The sequence below is a fragment of the Theropithecus gelada genome, chromosome 3 (genome assembly GCF_003255815.1).
Source record: "Theropithecus gelada isolate Dixy chromosome 3, Tgel_1.0, whole genome shotgun sequence".
Classification (NCBI taxonomy): Eukaryota; Metazoa; Chordata; class Mammalia; order Primates; family Cercopithecidae; genus Theropithecus; species Theropithecus gelada.
The window spans coordinates 121,280,815-121,303,335 of NC_037670.1; the positions used below are offsets into that span (position 1 = coordinate 121,280,815).

At 33.0% G+C, this 22,521-nt stretch overlaps 1 protein-coding gene across 1 annotated transcript in view; it reads left to right on the top strand.

Moving 5' to 3' along the window:
• Positions 1–22,521, top strand: part of PCLO (piccolo presynaptic cytomatrix protein) — a 409,431-nt gene that overhangs the window by 338,769 nt on the left and 48,141 nt on the right. Inside the window, exons 21-22 of the mRNA XM_025379373.1 lie at positions 15,934–16,075; positions 20,132–20,205. Of these exons, the coding sequence (XP_025235158.1) occupies positions 15,934–16,075; positions 20,132–20,205 (216 nt within the window). The remainder of the gene's footprint in view (positions 1–15,933; positions 16,076–20,131; positions 20,206–22,521) is intronic.

Consider the following 22,521-nt stretch of genomic DNA (forward strand, 5'->3'; position numbering starts at 1 on the left):
CACTTTGTATGCGATGACAGATTTTACAGATTTTTTTTCTAACCATTGGAAATCAAAATGTACTATGTCTGGTAGCTATAAGTCAAGCAAAATATAACAATTGACCTATCTTAACTGCTGTATTTTTATTTCATTTGTGAAAATTTAGTCAATTGATATAATTATATAAAAATAATTGCAAATATTTCACAAATGTAGGTGCCCTGTTACTTCTAAAAGGCATTAGCCAGGCAATGGAGATAGATCGTTGTTCTCTGCATCTCCCTAGTCATCATTTCCAAAGAAACAGCCAGTTTTAAACCCCTTTAGTGCTGTGCATGTGGTGTCATTTTGGCATTTGAAAACACAACTTTTTTAAATACAGCAAAAGAGCACTTCTGTTTGCATGAATAACATTTAAGCTGGTTCCATCTGAGGATACATACTCTGGGTTTCCATTTCACCCACACTGCCACAGCAGCACATAAAAGCGGTCAGTCTAATCATGCCAGGAAGCAGCACAGACACAGCATAGCAGGAGTCCTCCCCATTCAAAGAACTCAGTCTGATAATCTGCCTCCACCAGCCAATGGCAACCAAGACCAAAGCCAGCTAGCCCTCAGGAAGGTGATGTCTGATGGACCAGTCAAGCCAGAAGGAGGTGAGCAGAAAGGCCCTGTTCAAAGCACACAGCAAGAACATCCCCCAAATTTAAAGCTCTCCTCTTTAATTTTTAGAGATTGTCTGATAAAATATGTTTATCCACTTTTTAATGTGCTTTTGTGGGCATGGCATTTCAGGACTTCATCATCACCATGTAAGTCCCAAGACCAGTCCCGTAATATATTGACTACAGTGATTTGTATTTTTCTATGCACTGGGCATCTTTTGACTTTTGTTGGGAAATAGATTAACAATATTCATATTGCAGAATGGAATGCATGCTACTAACCTAATCTGTTCAAGCATGACTATAAATATGTTTCATTGTGATAAAAGTTTAAATTGCTCACAGTTCAAGTTAGCCTACCAGTTGGAATGTGGATCAGTTTTTGTTGCCTATTATTTCAAGTGTAACTTTTAAAAATTTAGTGGATTTTGAAAATTCTTAGAGGAAAGTAAAGGAAAAATTGTTAATGCATTCATTTACCTTTACATGGTGAAAGTTCTCTCTTGATCCTACAAACAGACATTTTCCACTCGTGTTTCCATAGTTGTTAAGTGTATCAGATGTGTTGGGCATGTGAATCTCCAAGTGCCTGTGTAATAAATAAAGTATCTTTATTTCATTCATAAACTACTGGGTTCTGAGCCATTGTTATATGATGCAGCTTAAAATGAATGTGTCAGTTTTGTTTTCTCATTTGATTTCGTTGCAGTAGATTTTAATTACTGCTTCATTGCTAGTGACAGCTGTAATGATTGGACATTTGAGAGCAGGACAAAGTTCCATCTTGGAAACACTGTAAGATAGATGGAAAATTGTCACCAAATAAAAACATCAGCGATTACATTAAAATGTAAATAAATAATGGGATTGGGCTACCCTAGGCAACATTTCTGCTATTTCTGTCTCCCACGTCTGATCTACTTTGCAATCTTCTCAGGTTCCTGGATAGAGGAAGGTAAATTCCATTGCTTTGGAGAAGTGGCTAACCTTGAACTCATAGCTGTGTTCAGAAACGAAAGCACATGTACACCCATCTGTAACCTAACCCCAACATTTCTAGAATTTTCCCCCAAGAAAGAGTGCCACTGCCAGTGACAAAGAATGAAGCTAGGGTGACTATACAATTATCTTCAAATTTAATTCAAAAGCACATATTAAAATAATTTTTTAAAAAAATAGGATAGTAGTATTTGTCCCCTAGAGTACTACTCAGCCCTAAAATATTTGATTTTATGAGTCCATATTTGGCACAAAATTAAAATCAAGCCTTATACTTTCCTGTTGCATTCTTTTTATTCTCATAAAATTAAAAACATTTCATATGTCCTTCTCCCAATTAATTATATATGTGGTGGCAATGTAAGACATATGTCGCATTACAGAGGTAAACCACTGAGGTGTTTCCTAAATTAGGTAATTAAGGAAACAATCAGCTTAAACATTAGGATAATTCTGAATATGTGTTACTCAGCCCAGTTTATAGATTATCACCAAAGCACAATTTCTTTTTTCTTGTTAGCCTTACTAAAACTTTCATTTTTAAAATTCCACCTCTCACCTTTTCTTCCATCAAATAAGTTCACTTGATTTCTTCATGTTATTCACGTTATTACTTGAAATATTCTTTTAATTATAAATGCCACAGTAATCAAACACTTCCCTTATTTCACACCTTATTTTTAATTATTGTGACTTAAGTGTTTCTACATAACATTTTATATGATTTTCTTCCTAGGCATAGTCCTTAAAATTTATATTAAAGTGTTTTAATCCCTTTTTTTGAATAGTGCTCTAATAGATATTCTCATACATTTAGTCTTGTGATTGACTTAGAAGTCACTCTTTATTAAAATCGTAATCAAAAGGAAAACTAGATAACAAAGCATGCTTTCATGTTTAATTTTGTTCTAATAGATGATAAATGAAAAGCCTTATTTTCTAAAGTATAATTTTTCTGCTATAATAAATATACCAATATAATTGATCCATGTATATTTCCAGACACTTCATAGCAAACATACTGTAGTGTTAAATTTATATAAAATGCAATATAAATTCTTTAAAGTGCAGAGAGAAAAACTAGGCAGAGATACAAACATATAAAAAGAACCTGCAAGTTCCTGTTCACTAACTGCAGAAGTATTAATAATAATCGTAAGTGTTGGGATAAAAGTGTCCCATTTCAAACCTCAAAATGGAGTTCATATAATCCCATCTGCATTCTGAAAATAATACTCTGCATTTGAATAGTTCTTCATGTTGTACAGAGCGTTTTGTCATCCATTTCTCATTTTATCACATTAAGTGGATGAGATAGTCATTTCAATATTCTTATACTTGTTTTTTTTATGGGTGAGCAATCAGAGAGTCAGAGGGGTAGGCTGGCTGGTATAAGAACACACAGCTAGAAATTTTCAGAACTGACAAATATAACATTGTCTTGTGACTTTTCGAGTTACAATTTTTGAATACATTGTCTCCTTTAAAATCAAAGTCTCCTAGTTTTAATAAGAAGAGTCACTTATGACTTCTCTCTCAAGTTCTTACAAATGATTAGCGGTAGCTAGAAATGATGGCGGAATTCAATTAATACTCTCTATCTACATGGTCCTCCTTTCTAAAGGTTGTTGATTTAACCTAGCAAAAGGAAGCCTTCCCACTGTGCAAGCCCAGTGAGGCATTAGGCAATGTTTGTGACTCCATTAGAAAAGGCTGTGGGTCCATCTGTAGGCATTTCTATCAAGAGTGACAAAAATTGTCCCTAAAGATCTTTTCAAAGATTTTTTGTAAGCTTCTTAGCAGATTTCTGCTTGAGCTAGCATAAAATACGGGTCAAACAAGAATTATGGAGTAAGTCAAAAGGAATTTTTTCTTTCCCCCTGGGGTTTAGTTTCATACTAAAACACCTGATGGGAAAGTATAGACAGATTGTGCAAAACCATCCTGATGCCTAAACAACTCTCCGTAGTTAAAAACCTCTGGAAATGTTTTTGGTTGTTGTTGTTTTCCCCATGCTAGCTAGTTTGGTTGAACACAAGCCTTGCTATTTCAGAAGATTTTTTATTTGTTGGTTTGCTTGAAAACTATATCAAGACCAAAACAAGCTGAAGCATTCCTAAAACCTTGAAGATTTATTTAGTTGAAACCCAATATATTAAATTTAAGTACAGTTGGGAAAACCTGAGCTATTTTTGTTTGATACTAAGATTTTAGGTATGAGTTTTAAATTTAGAAACAGGCAATACAGGATGAGGAGAAACATACTGGTCAATAAAACAAGAGCCATTGGGACAGGTTGGAGAGATTAGGTGAGAAGATAAATCATTAGATAAGTCATGCAAGGAATATGATTTCGAGTTCCTTGATGTGGCCGAATTGTAGGAGAAAAGCCTGATGCTACTTCCACAGACCACTACTGGAAACTCCACTTTCAATAAAGCTCATTTGCGGCACCTGTCAAAGAAGAGTTTCATATCCATGCGTTGCCTTGGTGAACTCTTACTAAGCCATCACTGTGGGAGCTTCTGCCTTGGGCAAGTGGTAGTGGGTGGATGGGTTCGGGAGCGGGTGGGACTGGGAGTGGAGGGAATTGTTGGTTACAAATGATAGTAGCTAATTAGCACCCCATTTTCTTTTGACCAGAAGTAGATGATCACTTCTGGTCAGAAGGATTTTAGCCTTCCCTGTTTCTGTAAAGGACAGGTCCATAAGAAAAATAAAGGAAAAAGCATAAGAGAAATCAGTTTCATTTGGAGGTGAAGTCTTCTTTAACATTGTATGTACAAGATTAATAAAAACAAATTTTACATTCCTCATTTCCATGTGTTTGTGCAAAAAAAAATTGTTTAAACCTTGAGCAGTTTAATATAAAAAGAAAATTCAAACTGTAATGACATGCGCATAGCAAACATCCAACAAAATCTAAGAGAATCAATTTGGACAATTTCAGCTTTCAGAGTTCTATACCTGTTTATCTGGTGATAAGAATTTCATTTTGTTGTCTGTGAAAATCAAAATGCTCTTCTAAAGTTTTGGTTTTGAGAGCTTCTACATTTTCTTGGAATGATTGACTATGCATTTTCAAATATTTCTATAGTCATTTAAATTTATTGCTAGAAATACCTCTGCCATACATACAGAATCAGACAGTAAATGTAGAACTCTGACCATATCACACTATCTCTTGTTTATGGACCTTCATTCCTGAAGATGAATTCACTGGCCTACCATCAATGGGTACTTCTGTTCTTTTCCAGTAGTAGCCATGGAACTGCACTGAGCCATCTGCATACTTTGGTCTGGTCCACAATGGGGATTTATATGTTCGTTTCATCTGACATGAAAAGTAAGACCAACTGGCCCATCTAAACACCAAACTTGGCTTCAAAATTGTTGTGCCTTAGTCATATGGTCTAGCTATGGGCCTAAATAATGAGGATGGGACTATTAATACATGATCTAAGAATAAGAGAAAGGCCTAAATTTTACCATACCAAGATTTCTTAAATATTATTTATGACATGTCTTTTAAAATAATATCCATAAAGCCTAGTTTTTGTAATGCAATTATTTTCAAAAAGTTAGTTGATCAGATTACCACCAGGAAGCAGGACCTGTGGAAATAAGACAGGCAAGTAAATGCTGATGGGGGAGGGAAATGAGAATGCCAATGGAGACACAGTGGGGGGCAGTCAGAGTACAATAAGAGCATGGGGCAGACAACTTTCTCACTTGGATAGGAGGATCATAGAACCAGGGATATGCTGCCCAAGGAGAGGTGGAGGAATGCCAAAGACACTAATTGTCAACTTAATAATAGTCCCCAAATCCAGATATCTAACTATCCATGAAATGCTTGGTTATTTTTCCCCTTTTCATCCACATGTATTACATACATTATGTAAACCATAATATTTCACCCATTCTCCATTGTGCAACATGATCTGGGGAAAGAAACGTGGGTATGGGGTAAGATGAAAGGAATCTTCATGTATACTGAACAAGACCATGAAAACATTATTTTTCTTTTTTATTACTGTGATGTACATGTTAATATACAAGGAATCATTAAAAAGCCAAAAACATATGGATTTTCAAATGAAACCAAATTATATCAGAAATACAAAATTTTGATTGGGGTGTTGAGTTTGGTAGATGTTTGAACAGGAATGACAGATATAGCCATCATTTTATATTTCATCGTGTTTTAGACACTGAAAAATGCAATTTGTTAATTATAATTTGAACAGATTAATCAAAATAATATTAGGTTGGTGCAAAAAGTAATTGTGGTTTTTACCGTTGAAAGTAATGGCAAAACCCACAGTCACTTTTGCACCAACCTATTACCACAACTCAAGCCAGAAAAATTTTTCAGAAGAAATGTTTGGTAAAAGTCAGGATCACCGGTTTCTATTTCCAAATGTGTAAGAAAGATAGTGAAATATAATTTCTACCATATTGTTCTTAAAAAGAACATAGCAAAATTCACTTTTCCTCTTTAAAGCATTTCAAATTCAAAAGCATGTATTTCAAGTTCTATAGATCACACTGTATTTTTATCTGATTCTTTTTATAAAAAGAACTTGGAATATAGAGAAATATAGAAAACATATTTTTACAACTACCTAATTCAAATGTCTTTCTATATAGGCCTATTATGTAGTTTTTGTTTTAAAGCATCCTCATTGCCAGTGACATTTAATAAACTCAATAACTGTTGAATCACCATTTTGCTTCCATCCAACTATTATTAATGTACAAAAACATTAAAGAGACTTTATGAACAGAAAACCTCTTTATGGAAGAATTTGCATTATTTTATGCTTGCCAATTATCATTATTTACTCTGGGTTTCTGTGCACCATAAAATAGTTATTTTCTTGTTTTGTTTGTTTTTAACCAAAGATAGAACAGACAAGTTTTTATGATACAATATATTTTTAATTCATGCCATATATGTCTAGAGTTGTGAAATTCTGAGTGAAACAAGTTCCTAAGAAGATTAGAGACCATTAAAATGAATGCTAATATCAATAATGAATCTTTTCAAGAAAGCTGAAAACTTGATATTTTTTCAGTACAAAACACAAAATTAAAATAAATAGCATGATAAAATGATCTTGACATATGTAATTGTTACGATGACTGTCAAAGAAACTGATGCTAATCAGTTTCTTCTCATTTTGGACAGTACTTCATTTCCATGAGTGTGGGTCTTGACCAGTAATTCTCACAGTGTGCCCACTGTGGGGGCGGGGGTGTCCCAGAAACCCTTTCAGGGGTCTGCAAGGTCAAAATATTCTTAAGATTAACATGTTACTTGCTTTTTCGCTCTCATTTTTTTCTCAAGTGTACAGTGGAGTTTTCCAGCAGCTACATAAGGTGTCATAATATCATTGCTTTGATGACTAATGGAATATGTGCTTGAATATTTTTTGTTTTAATGTTTTATTTAGTTTGAATATGATAAATATCAGTAGATATAAATTACATAAAACAAAGTTCTTTGGATTATTAAATAAGTTCTAAGATCAAAATATTTAAGCTTGTTGTCCAGCTTAAATATTTAAGTATATTAAATTATAATTTATAAATTATTATAAATTAAATTATATTAATGTGTTTAAATATATTTAAGCTTAAAAATATTTAAAAGCCACTGACTTAGACTTAGGCACAATCATAATTTTTACAATAGTCAAAGACTGAATAACCAAGGACTTCTTCCAAAACATGTTTATCATGTTTGTCTCTAAATTTTCTGTATCTTACATATCTCTCCTATTGCATTTCAGAACCCCTTCTTTCCTTTCTCATTTGATGTTAATTTATAATTATTAAGATTGACAAATGACATTTTTAATTTATATAGCATTTTTTTTATTTTATTGGGAATGATATAGATTATATTTATACATCCATAATTATTACTTTTTCCTTTTGAAATTTGGTAAGCTGCCTATCAGCTTTAATCAAGCCGCTTCCAAGCTGAAGTAGAGTGACAGGAGTGTTATAAAGATAGAATACAATTTTTTGTTCTTATCTTGAAAGTAACATTTATAGAAAAACAGTTGTTTATAAATTATCAATTGATTTTATCTTCCATTATCTACATTACCGATCCCATATAGTGGCAATTAATTGTATTGGCACAACAACAGAAACACGGAAGATGATCACTTTCATTCAAATTTGAGGAAAAATGGAAAGTTTCTTACCAAATACTTGATCCTTAATTTTAAGTATATAATTTGGTAAGTTTCAAAATATTTAATGCTAAAAGGATATTTGCAAACGTGTTTATCATTTATGAAAAATATGATCTGAATTACTTTTACTAGGTCATCATTTTTACATACATTTGCTGATATTTTTAGTGCAAATAATATCACAGAACCTCTTCAAGGTGTTGGTGATACTACAACAAACAAAATAGACAAAAATTACTGTCTTCATGAATCTCTATGCTAGTAATATTTATTGAATAATCAATTTAAAGATATCTGGAAAAAATTATGAACAGTAAGACAAGTGAGTTTTGTCTATCTTCAACTGAGATGGAAAAAGAAAAATGCAATCGGTCATTGATTTACATTTATGTGCAACCAAACATCATCATGTTTAAAAAATCTGGAAAATAGAATTAATTATAATGTATTTGTTCTGCCTCTGGTTCTGTCATAATCTGTACAGTCCACTGCAATATAACCATCTATACGTAGACAAAGTATTTTTTAAGGATCTATTTGGAGAAAGATTAATGAAATGATTGTTATAGATTAATAGATCATTAATATAATCTATTTGGAGAAAGATTAATGACATTAACTAGGGAGGTTAGGTCTCGTGAGACCAGACATGCATTTATCAAATAACTGTCCAAACTTCCTCTTTACTTAGTGGCCATTGACCAAATTGGAATGATATGAAAACAAACTGGAAATGTGCTCAACCTTTTTCTTTTGGGCAGAATTTAATGAATTTTCAAAATGTTCGGATTCGATTTAAGGACAGCATTCTTGTTATCTAAGCAGACATGATGTAAGTTCTCACAGTTTCAGGATTATGTAAGAACTTTTTTCAAAGTGACTATTTTTAGAATGACTTTTTACTCAAACAAACCTGCATGTTTTACAGTAGTCTTTATTCCTGCTTGAGCTTTTTTTTTTTCCTCCAATTGTCAGTTGGAAATACCTGCCTGACAGCCTAATGCAAGTGTAGTGCAAACAAACAGCAAGAAAGAAAATGCCTCTGCTTCAAAAGAGAATAAAAGGAAGATTAAAAAATTAAAAATTGCCCATGAAAATTTGATGTACCTCAAAATTGAATATTTTTTCTTTCACATGTGATCCCCCATGCTATTAATCTTTTGAAGATAAAGATCATTATTGTATTTGCATTTTTTAGCACCAAAGCAGAACTCGGGCACGGGATACGTTCTTTTTTCATTCTATTTATTTGAACATAACTGGAATTACGGCCTAAATTTATTAAAAGACAAAATGAATTTACTTTCTTAATTTTCATATATGATAATGTCTTAGTCAAACTTTCATTATTTACTATAAAATTTTAATTCTCATGTAAACTATATTTTAAATGGTTTCTTCCAAAATCACTTCTAAACTAAAAACACCTCAAAAAAGGAAGACCTACTTAAAAGGCAACATTATGATTTCCTTTTAAAAGCAAGGATTATAGTATACAGAGCCAGCATGTATTTTTGTAAGAAAAAATTCCTCTATGCCATGTTATTAGTTAAGCTAACTTCACTTTCATTTGTTACATTGTCTTATATGATTACTTTTGTTTCCCGAAGCGATCATTGATCTTATTATCTATAATGAATCATTATAAACAAACTAAATTGTTCACTAAAATGTCATTAAGAATTCAGTCATAAGGCCAATGTGTATGGAGAGAGGAAACTGTGAATATAAGAGCTTTGCCATCTTTCTGGAACACAGCAAATGGAGGCAACATGTCTTCATCTTCTCCTCTAAAAGGAGCCACTATGTGAATGTGAAATATCTTAAGAGAAATATTTTTATTTTTATAAGAAAAAAGACTGCAACATTCCATTTCTCATGACTTGTAATACCTTTATAATAGATATATTGTTTACATATATATATAAAATATACCTGTAATGACTGATATAATAGTCATTTAATAATTTGTCATTTAAAAATAAATTTTCAATGACATCCTTCCTTTAACTTCCATTCCCAATGACTTACAAATGATTGATAGAGATATCAGAGTTTGAACACCTGTATTTGTGAAAACTTACAATTTGGTGGTGTGTGAAAACTACAAATAGCTATGTTGAAGCTACCTAGCCCATTTTTCTAGTGTCCAGTTTGCTTTAGATTTTCCCAAATAGATAATAATTATACTGAAGTAGATTTGGAAAAAAAATTAAACTTCTAAATTACTTTTAAGATGCAATATCTCTTCTTAAATTAGAACCCCTGAACTGTAATAGAAAACATACAGAAAGTATGACTGTACATAATTCAAGGGAAAACATTCCAAATAATTCTGGTCACAATGACACTTAAAACCTGAAATTTTAAGGTCCACATTCAAAAGAAAATTAAAATATGAGATAAAACTGCAAAATCCCTTTAGTAAAAATATCAAAAACAAAAACAGTAATAGCAATAACAACAGGTAGATGACAGAGACAGGAGGCGGGAAGGAAGGAAAGGAAAGAGGGATGGACAGCAAAAGAAACAAAGAAAGAGAGAGGAGAAAGATCCCTGAAGTAAATGCTAGCAAAATTAAAGCTAGCTAAAGGGAGTCAAAATTCCCAAATACATGATTTTTAAAACTGCTAGGTAGTTATTTCCGTTCCATAATTAAACTATTGGAATAAACAAAATTGTTGATTGATTTCTTTTAATTTCAGTTAATCTTAAAATTTTAGAGACTGTATCTATGAAGATATTTACTACTGCATTAACCAAGTAATTTGGGAAAGTACAAGCTACCTACATAATAAATTACTCCTCAGAATATTTGGAAATAGCTCTGTGCTGGACCAAAGATATAAGACCATTAATGGAACAGCATAGACAGCAACCTATATACATTCCAAACACTCAATTTTTGGAATTTAGTGAGACAGGCAGAGACCTTGCCTTTTACATTTTGGATAATTGTATGTGATATAAAAGTAGTTAAAGTGAAGTCTACAATTTGATCCGTGCTCTCAGAGCAAAGTGCTGCCATCATGTGGTAAGTACAGTGATAGCTTTGCATATTTAAGTACTGTATGGTAGAGGGAGGAAAAGCCAACAGAGCAAACTAATTGAAGACAGATGTGCAGTCAAAGAGACACTACTGATTTAATTAAGGTTAGCCACAATGGAGTAATAAAACACAATGATGTCGAACCATCTAACAGCCAAAGAAAGTAAAGTGGTCAAAGAATAATTTAAAACAGATTGAATTGCATCACAGAAGGTAACATTTGTTTACATGAAATGCCCTCTTAATAACTGAGTTACAAAAATGATTCAACATTCTAAGATTTATTCTTTTAGGGCACAGGACCTTTCTATGAGTGAGCTGATTCCATCATATATTTATAGCATCCACTCTTTCCTGTACTTGGTACTTGATAATACACTTAGGATTTCAAAAAGAAAGTAGGCACTATAAAATGTAATTCATAAAAAATGGCCCCAAAGATGTATCTTACTACTAAGAAAAGCCTCTCAATATTTATATAAACTTTTTTCATATGTAATACACAGGTGCATAATACATTCACACATAGTAGGTCCATGATTTCCGAAACTGTAATTAAGAGAGTTGGAAGAATAAAGCAGAGATAGAATATTTCTAAATTGTTGATTTTGAAATTATAAAATTATGGACGATTATACTTAGTTTTAGTGTGTTTAAAATAACTTAAAAAAAACATAGATATATTACACTTAAATATAACCCAGAGCTCTCCAACTATCTACATACAAACGTGCGATCAGGACAAGTTCCAGAGTCTGTAGTAGTACTGGCTCCCACAGAATGTTACTATACATATTATTTTCTTTTGTCACTTTCATTTTAAATTTATATGTAATATTTGTGATCTATATGAACTTTTTGAAATTCATAAGCTTATATTCTCCAATGTTTAGTGTATTCTCATTAAATATTTCCTTCAATCAAACCAGTGTTTTGGGAGATTGAGGTTAAAAAATATAGTTGAATGATCACCTTTTTCTATACAGTATGACAGATTAAAGTTACCTCTGATTTTAAAAGCTTAAAAAAAAAAATGACTCCCTAAAGTTTCTTTGACAAAGAACATGGAAAAATATCCTTCCATAGCAAGTGGCCTCTTGATGAGAGATTTATGATTTGCATAAAACACAAAGCTTGATTTAAAAAGTGAAATTATCTACTAAATCATTCAGATGTTTTGATTGTTTGGTTAAAGTATTAATGTATTATTATTATTATTATTATTTATTCATTAAATGTTGTTCAAACATGGTTCGGGGACAAGCTTTTAAGGAGGTTACCAAGGAGAAAACATAGGTTCTGCTTCCAATAACGACAGAGTATGTGCTACAAGAGTCCAGACACAGGACAGGTCACTTCTGAATGGGAAAATGAGGAAAAATGCAGGTGATGTCTGAGCTAGACCTTTACAGATAACTTCAATTTAGACACAAGAAAGTGATGGGATAAAGGAGGGCTTAGTAAAGTTGGAAAGAACAAAGCCAAACCAAAGGGAGCCAGAGTGAATGGGCTGAGAGGGCTTCCATGTAAAGTGTTTGAAAAATTATGTGAGATATATTTGGAAAGGAGCAGACCAATAAAAACTCTTTTGAGAGGCAAAATAAAGAATTTGGTTGAAATTATTAGATGTCTTGAAATTACCTAAGATCCAGCTTCAGATAATAAAGTCCTAAATACACTTTATTTGTTACAAAAGTTTGCCTTTATGCAGATTTAGCTCAATTTAATAGAATTGATGCTTTAGTTTTGAAGTCTGTTTCAAGAGAAAGAAATGAGTATCAACATGTTTCAAGTATCTGGAAAAGATATATTAAAATACGAATTCTTAGAACCAGCTTACCAAAACCTCTGCACTTTTTGTTTTATCACATTTTATGATATGTAGATACAGCCGAGTAAGAAGAAAAGCTCTGTCGTGTGTTTTAATTTAATTCATTTTTCAGAAACTAACCAAATGTGAGGCTATGTATCTCTGCACTACACTTAGATACCAGGTTAAGAATACAGAATGTAACCCGGCACCAGATGTTTTGTTATGATAAGTCCAAATATCTAGATTCTTTTGAATTATTCACCTAACTTCTAACTGCCTAAAATTTCCGTAGACAGAACCTTAGATGTAATCGTGTTTTACAGAGATGTTAGACTGGTTCCATTACAGGTAAATGTCCCCTGGATTTGGTTTTCTTTTTTAATATATCTTATAAAATGTTATTTGTTTGCATTTAAAATATTGACAACGCTTGCACAGGCTTTCAAAATGAGAATTACATTCAAAGAGATTGGCAAGATGGAAAAAAAACTCTCTCTTCTTAAATTTATTTCTAGCTTTGTTTCTTTCTTCTTATTATGGTATTTTATATTCTGTATACATTTCTCAACTTTTCAAGAAGAGGAATAGAACTAAAAATTGCATCAGGTGAAACCAAAGTTGACAAAACAAAGGATGGACTATTTTGAAACGTAAATAATAAATCATTTTTATAATGTAGCTATTTTTGTTCATTGTGAGGTTGCTCTTGAATTAAAATTATTTTAATTTAATAAATATAAATTGATTAAATATTAGTGGCTAATAATTATGGTTTACCTTTGAAAATAGTAAATTGTGATTTTCCAACTGATGAAATTAATGTCTTCCAGTCAATGTCATACTAAAAATTATGAATTGGATTATAGAATCCCAGTCAAAAAGTATGACAGCTTTCTTTGGTTTATAGTCAATTAACTAATCTGACTTATTATGTAGGTTATGCATTTTAATCTACTTTATACATGTCCATAATTTTACATTCTACTCATATTACCTTTACATTTTTTAAATTATTCCTTTAAGAAGTTTTTTTTTTAACACTAACTACATCATCTGGGTTTCTTCTACATAAATTAAATATTCAGAAACATAACTATTCTGTTTCCACAAATCTAGTCCTGTGGGTTACTAGTAACTCATTGGTGACTGGTTGTTAACAGCATTCAGTTCAATTAGTCAATTGTATATCAGATGTGTATAATTTAGAAATGGCTATTTAGAACTTAGATGTCTATAATTTCCTAACTTATAGACATCTGATATACAATTGACTAACTATTAAAAATTTCTTTCTTCTTCCTATTCTGGGGAAGGGATTCCCTATTCTGGGGAAGGGATTCATATTCTGGGGAAGCGATCCTACTGCCACTGGAATACATATAAAAATTCCTTGTGGCTTTAGAGAACCTGTTACTGCCGAAATCGAAAAAATGAAGAAATGGGGGAAAAGTTAAATCCTTTGCAAGACTTAATGCTAGCTATCCTGATGGTGGATTTCCTGTCCTCAAATGGTTTCCCACACAATGTTTATGTGTTTCACTTCATTTAGTTATTATATTGGTTAAAATTCCACCACATTAAGAATCATTGTGTTTTTATACATATCCTTAAGAAATATGTAACTATCTTAGGACCATGAAATGATTATCAACTGTTCACTCATTAGTGTAACTCTATCCAACTGGCTAATAAACTCCTGATGGGATAGGGATGCATTTATGAAGAAAAAAGACTCAAAGTAAAATTGTAGGTTTGAACACATCTAGATTTAGAAGAGAATAGAGTTAAATTCATTTTCAAAGACTATTTAAGCTCAAAGACAGTAAGAAACAGCCATTGATAGTAAAGCCCTTGAGAAGAGTGGGGATGTGGCAAATAATATCACAAGAGGAAAAAGAGTAAGTTACTGGCCTCCTACATATCTCACTCCTCATAACCACCATTTTATGAGGTAGGCATTACTTACTCCATTGTTTCCAAATGAGAAAAGCGGTGTGGAGTTGCTAAAGAGTGGGTTGGGAATCAAAACCAGATCGGTGTGACCAAAAAGTTCACTCTCTCTGGCAGAAGACAAATATCAACAATTTCAAAAACTTACTATAGAAACTTCTCCCCAGCAAAATAAGGGAAAACCTTGCCTTATCTTCCTTCTTCTTGCATCAAGATTTCTTCTCAAATCTGCCAACATTATTAGTACTATACCCCTACTGCATAATTTATTGCACAAATTTGTAATGTCTCTATGGGAATATGGATTCTTATATTCAAATATCAAACTTAGGAAATTCTTGAGACAAGTCTTGATGATAAACTAGGAAATGCCTGAAGGGAAACAAATATCTTTAAATTTTAAAAACTTGCTGGAGATAGCAGGCAAAGGTACATAAAAACAAACAGAATTTTCAATCACTTCTTAAAATTCTATTTTGCATGTTTGCTTCTAAAGAGAAAAACAGGGCCGGGCGCGGTGGCTCACGCCTGTAATCCCAGCACTTTGGGAGGCCGAGGCGGGCGGATCACAAGGTCAGGAGATCGAGACCACGGTGAAACCACGTCTCTACTAAAAATACAAAAAATTAGCCGGGCGCGGTTGTGGGCGCCTGTAGTCCCAGCTACTCGGGAGGCTGAGGCAGGAGAATGGCGGGAACCCGGGAGGCGGAGCTTGCAGTGAGCTGAGATCCGGCCACTGCACTCCAGCCTGGGCGACAGAGCGAGACTCCGTCTCAAAATAAAATAAAATAAAATAAAAAAATAAAGAGAAAAACAGATTACTGTCTAGTAATAGGAAAAAAATAAGCAATTTTCTTTATCTTGCCATTTCTATCTACCCAAATCTTTCTAAATTATTTTCTCCATGAAATAGCAAAAATGCTTTTTATTTACCATATCATTTTTGCAATACTGTACAAGGAAACCACAAAAAATAATAATAGTAGCATAGTTACAAACTATTTAACTCGGTCTAAAAATTAAATATTTTTTTCCCTAAAGGTGATTGTTTTTCCTTGATGTCCAACAAAAACAGTAAAATAATTTATTGTTGCCACTGTGCATTATCAGTAAAGGAAACGAAAAGGCAGGTTGAAAAATGTAGTTCTTCAGTAGCTGTTTCTTTACACATGTAAATTAAGAAGATGTATAATGATGCATTTGTAGATCAATGTCAGCTTCATTTATTGACTGTGGTGTTGAATCTTCCCACACCATGCAGCAAAGCCTCCCAATCACCGGCCTGCAGAAAGCTCTGTGTCCACCGGCTCCTCGGGCAGCAGCTTTGGCAGTGGGTATAGCGTGGACAGTGAAGGAAGCAGCAGCACTGCAGGGGAGACTAATCTATTTCCTATTCCGAGGATGTAAGTGGGTCTCTTTTTGTTACTACAAAGCTTACTCAGCATCATGAGTAAGGCATTCTCAACAGTTAACAGGAAATAACCAGACAATTATCCAATTCTGAGTCATTGTCCCTGAGACACTTCAACTGTTAATGCCTATGTAAAGATAGATAATTCAAGAAAGATTGGATAATTCAGTTAATTCTAAGGATAAATGTTAGTCACTACCAGAACTACTTAATCAATACAATCTCTATTTGATGTAAAAACTGCTAATCACTTAGCCATGCCAGAATAAAGTCCAGCAGGAGTACAAAAATGTTTTAATCACATAATGATCAAATACAAACATTACTGGTATTTGAGACAAACATATATTAATTTACCTTGAATCAGGAGAGATTTAAACATATTCAAAGAATCCATATATCATATTTGAAATAGAGGACATACTGAATAATTATAGAGACTTTTCAACTATAAATCCTTCTACAATTAAGATTGAAGGCATTGAAGTGTTTCCATACTTTCTAGAACAAGTACCGAGTAGTGCATAGGTCCCTGACTAGGTACTCTTGGAATAAGAATCATTCATAATATTAAACCTCAAAAAAAAAAGTCATTTTGCAAATCAAATGCAAAACTTTAGCAGACTTAATGTGTTAGAATCACTTTGATCATATTGGTAGCATTTAAGATAAATATGTAGATTATGTCTATTCCAATAACAAAATCCAAACTTCCTGACCTTTCCTTCTCCTCCCTATTAACTAGTCTTCTGGATTTTGAAAATACCACTGGGCCACCCAGGTCCCAGGATTTAGGCCAGGGCAAATTTCAGTCTACCACCTGGTTTTCTAAGGCCGGTGAGCTAAAAATGGTGTTTCCATTTTTGAATGTGTAGGAAAAAACAAAAGAAATGTGATACTTTGTGACACGTGAAAATTATAGGAAATTTAAATTTCAGTGAATATAAACTAAGTTGTATTGGAACACAACCACTCCTATTAGCTCTGTATTGCCTGATGCTGCTTTTGTGCCACAGGGCAGAATTAAGTCGTTAGAACACAGCCCATCTAAAATATTTACTAACTGGCACTTTGCAGAGCTTGCCAACCCTGAGCTGGGTTGTCGAAGGGTCTTTTCCATTTTCTCCAATGCTAAGTGAAGACTTTTCAGCAGGTGGATTTTCTATTTCTCTTTGTTTTAAAATAAGCGTTTTCATAAATCTTTCCTTTTGATGTCCACAACAATTGTAATATTTTGATAATGGTTCAGTTGCAAAGCATTAGGGAAAATGGATTTTTACAGTGAAAATGAGTTCATTTTGTTGTTTTTAACTACATTTTTTTTCAATTTAAATTAAGCAAATTATTGTTGTATCACCTGCCCATCTTAGCTTTCTTTTCTTTTATGAAATTTCATCTATGGATTCAATAGAGTTATTTGTACTTAATCAGTTCTATTTTATTGGAAATTCTTCCTAAAAGGAATCTAATCCCATTGGTCTTTGACTTCTGATGATCCAATTTGACAGAAAATAATTTCTACAGATTCATTACATTTCTCCCTAAGCTGTAAATGCCATGTGAATTTAGAAAGGTTTTAAACCACACATAATTTGCTATCCTTCCAATTTTTCTGCACCTTTCAAAATATATAATTTAACACTGATGATAAAGTTATAACTTCCAAAGAGTAAATACGTTATTTTGTCAATATCTGAATGTCTGTAGAATAAGTAGATTATGTATTTTATATATACATGCACCACATTCTAATTTTGGTTTTTCCCACTTTCTGTTTCTCTTGTAAATCAAAGCTTCGCACAACTGTCTAGGAGACTCTTGCTTTGCCATATGAGCACAACAAATATTTACTTTTGAAAACCACTATAGGATATGTGTAGGAAGTAGTATGTGGCAGTTCTTTTTTATCCCCCATTGTATCTAATAAAATTATTGCTTGGGCTAGTAAAAGTTTTTAATAAATATCTAGTGATTGTTTAAAAATATAAATTATAAAATGTATAGCAACAATGTTCTGAGCTAAAGTGTAGTCATTGGGAATTCAGAGAAACCACATCCTTCACATGACCCGCAGTTACATTTCCTTTGCACTTAACTTAGCTTCACAATCCTGCGAAAGTTTTTTGTATAATCTTCAAAATGTACTTACTACACATATTGACTAAGTACCTATGTTAAAATCAGTTTTAATCGAAAGCAAAGACTGGCTGGGTATCACCCTTAACATATAAAGTCTAAGAATCAAGAACAACCCCAAAAATTATCAAAATGTAGTTGTGCTACAATTACTAAAACTTATAGTAACTACTTTTTAAAAGTCTGGGATAGTATAAGAATATTAATTTTTTAGTATTATCTACTAGATTACCAATACTAAAAAGACCCTCACTTTCAATAGAATTGGTTCAGTAACAAGGTAAGTTTTGGCTCACTCTACCAGAGTAATGTACTGATAAAAGTAAGATTACTGCTATTAAACTTTTTTTTCCTCTCTAATGCTAACAGATAGAGCAGAGTTCTTTTTTGTTTTCTTTTCTTAACTAATTGTCTTGAATCTTGATGAAGCAATTACATACGCTAAAGTTTTGTGCGTTGCTTAAATATGTATGCAGATGTTGACCATGCAGACCATGGTTTAACATACTTATGGCAAAACAGAAATGTTGGAAATTGCTTAATTTGCATGAACTTGGTCCCTCACATACACACTTAATAAAAATTTGTACTTAAACCTTTAACCTAGAATTATTATAATGGAACAATGTAATGGTTTTTGAGATAAAATAATTTCTGAATTTACATGTGTTCCTCTTTTATTATGTGCAGACACATTTCAGCACCTTCTCTGAAGTAGAATAAGAGGATCTTTAGAGCAGTTTTCAAGTAAGATATGATTGGATTCTTAAGAAATAAATATGGTTACATTTTCAGCAGGTCCAGCAAACCAAACACTTCCTATGAAAGTTGTAATTAATTGTTAGTAAATCCTGCTATGCTAGAAGCGTTGCTTACAAAGTGCTCTTTTGTTCAAGCATCTTTCTATAACACTTAAGTTTTATAAAGGCAAATTCCAAACTTTTTCATGTGCCATGTAGCTTTTTCTGTAGCCAGAGAAATAAGCAGTGGCCTACAGTCCTTTAGCTGTTAAATTATTAACATTCTAAGCTTACAATCCTCAAAGTATCATGAATTCTTCATCTAGTTGACTTTCCAAAAAGTTTGAAGCTGAAAAGTAAAAGTGATTAGCAGATTTTAGCTGACTTCTAAGGCTGCTATGAGCATGCCTACCTATTAATATGCTATATTTATTGAATGCTTATGATTTTTCAGGCACTCTTTAAACCTTTTTATGCATTTTTCATGTGATTTTTTTCACAATCAAAATGTAGCTAATATTATTATCTTTATATCACAAAAGGAGAAACAGTCTTGACCAGGTACTTTGCCTTACATTACACACAGCAAGAAATAGCAAAGCCAGAAGCAGAGACCAAGCAGCCTGACTACAAAAGCCAGTTTGCTCAACATAGCAGAAAACACAGGAAGGAGTTGGGGAAAAAAAAACACATGAAATAAGAAATATTCTATTAAAATATCATTTTTATATAGTATTTATTTCAATATTGCTCTTTTCACCAAAAAAAAGCTAGAATAACTCATCAGTACAATTTATAAAAATATAAAGCCCCTTCTCATTTTTGAGTTAGAAATAAATAAAAAATTCTAAAACAAAGTTTGGAAATGTCATGATGGTCTTATTTTTTGATAAATGAGTCTACAAATAAAAATTACTGAATGTTGAGGTATATATTTGGCTTGAATAGGAATAATAAACAAGTTCACATTTTAAAATCATGACATAGAGCAATTAACTGTGTATGTATGTGCCATTCAAATAATTATTACAAGCCCGAAAATATTTGGTTGGTGCAAAAGTAATTGCAGTTTTTGCCATTACTTTCAATGTTATTTAATTTATGCAAATTTAGCCTCCTTTGCATTCATGAGATCATAACTGAATATATCATTTTATTTTATTCCTAAACAGAGGGAAGATGGGACAGAATGGACAAGAGCCTGTAAAACAGCCAGGGGTAGGAGTAGGACTAGCAGACACTGAAGGTATGTAAAAATTTACAATATTAGATTTTGGCCTAATCTACATTCTACAGTATAAATGTTTGAGTTATTTTTCTTTTAACATGAATTTAAATGTTACATACTAATGGCAAAAGCAATAGGTAGTAAGACATCATTATCTATTAAATGAGAATGACTTTCTTTACGATTTCCCAGTTTTCTCATTTGTATCTAACATTGAAGGAACTTGGGGTACTAAAAAATTAAAAGAGAAAGAAGAATGAGAAGGATGACACAAAAAAGACTCAGAAGACTTTCCGAGGGTGGGAGGGAAATCTTGAACTTAAAAATATATATTTTGTTTAAAATATCATGCAAATAGAAAATCAATCATGGAACCTCATTTAAGTCCATGGAAATTCTTAAATATATGAAGCTGAGAAGAAATTAATAGTGTAAAAATCATTTTACAGAAAAATTCACTGCTAAACTAACTTCTAAAGAAAAACCAAATTTAATTTCAAATTTCATTTTATTAAACAAATGGTAAGTTATTACCAAATGTGAAAACACCTTAACTTCAGCAAACATATAAAAAGAGTATCTATAAGCTTCATGATGACTAGCTTACCTTTCATAATAGTGTGATAAAATCTAGTATCCCTGGCTAGGTGTGGTGACTCACTCCTGAAATCCCAGCACTTTGGGAAGCCGAGGTGGACAGATCATGAGGTCAGGAGTTTGAGACCAACATGGCGAAATCCCGTCCCTACTAAAAATACAAAAATTAGCCAGGTGTGGTGGTGCTCACCTGTAATCCCAGCTACTCAGGAGGCTGAGGTAGGAGAATTGCTTGAACCTAGGGGGCAGAGTTTGCAATGAGCCCAGATCTCATCACTGCACTCCAGCCTGGGTGACAGAGGGAGACTTCATCTGAAAAAATAAAAAAATAAATAAAATGAATCTAGTAGCCCTATTGTCCTTCATGTGTCATTCCAACCTCTCTCAATACATTTAACTATTCTAAGTAGTTTATTCTAAGTACTTTTCATGCACTGTCTCATTTGATTCTTACAATTACTTATGAGGTAACTAATAACATATATTGGCGTTATATAAAAGGAAACTGAAGTGCACACATAGAACAAGGTCAGAACAAGTGAAAATGACACCAAATGTCACACTATTAGCATGATTATGGGTGTGTTATCACAAGAACACTACCTAGGGAAATAGAATTGAAAACAGGTTTTCAATTCTGGCCTTTAATAGATATGTGACCTCATTTCTCTATCTTCAGAAATCTCATCTGACAAATGCTGGGTCTAAGTGATACCTAGGTTTTCTCAGCGGCTTAAGTGAATGCCACATTTTTCTTGTTCTACTCAAATTGTAAATTAATCTTTGGACTCCTTCAAAAGCTATGCTTCCTTTATCTCTTGCAAATACCTCAGGGTTCCACCCTCAATCTACCAATCTTTTTACCTACCCTATCTCTGTACACACTCATGAACTCTCTCTTATAAGTTGATTAGTCCCAAACCTGCAGCCCAAACTCCTGAAATTTAGACTCAGTATGTCAGGCATTTGTGTCCAACCGGGAAACTATACATGGCTCTGAATATTTGAAATAGAGGAAACAAATCACTAGCAATTGATTATATACTCGTGAAAGAAGCTGAGAAACTAAGTGGGGTATAGTGAAGCAGCAGAAAAATAGCTATTGTTCCAGTAAGCTAGAAGACAGTGAGAGCCAAAACCAGGACACGCCTGCTTTCTGGGAGTAAGAAACATGAAAGAAATTCAGTCAGTGCCAGAAATATATCCTGAGACAGACAAGGATGGGGAGAAATATCCTGGTTCTCTCTTCCTCCCAGTCTCCCATCTCTGCCAGTGCCTGATCAAATCCAATTGGAAGCCAGTTGACAGAGAGGTCTACGAAACTGTACAGGGCAGCTACTCTGAGAAGAAAGCAAGGAAAAGACCGAAGAATGCATCCGAAAGCACATAAGTATAGGGCCGGCACAATATTTTACATGGATGCATCAAACTACGTATGCCCTGCACTTAATTCACTCTCTTCCCCATTTGCCTTCTTTTCCTTCTATGCTCTTAACACACACAGTTGACAGAATTTGCATATTTTATCATTGTTCTTTGATTTAAATCACCTATTTCTATTTTTATCTCCTACATAAGGCTGAACAACTCTCAGACCAGAGAAAGCACTTACTCCTCTTGTTATCCCAGCACTTAGCAGACAGCCTTGCCCGCAGAGTTGCTCAGAGAATGTCTATACAATTAGTAGCTATTGATTTTCATGTTACTCTAGAATTTACATATATAGAGAAGCAATTC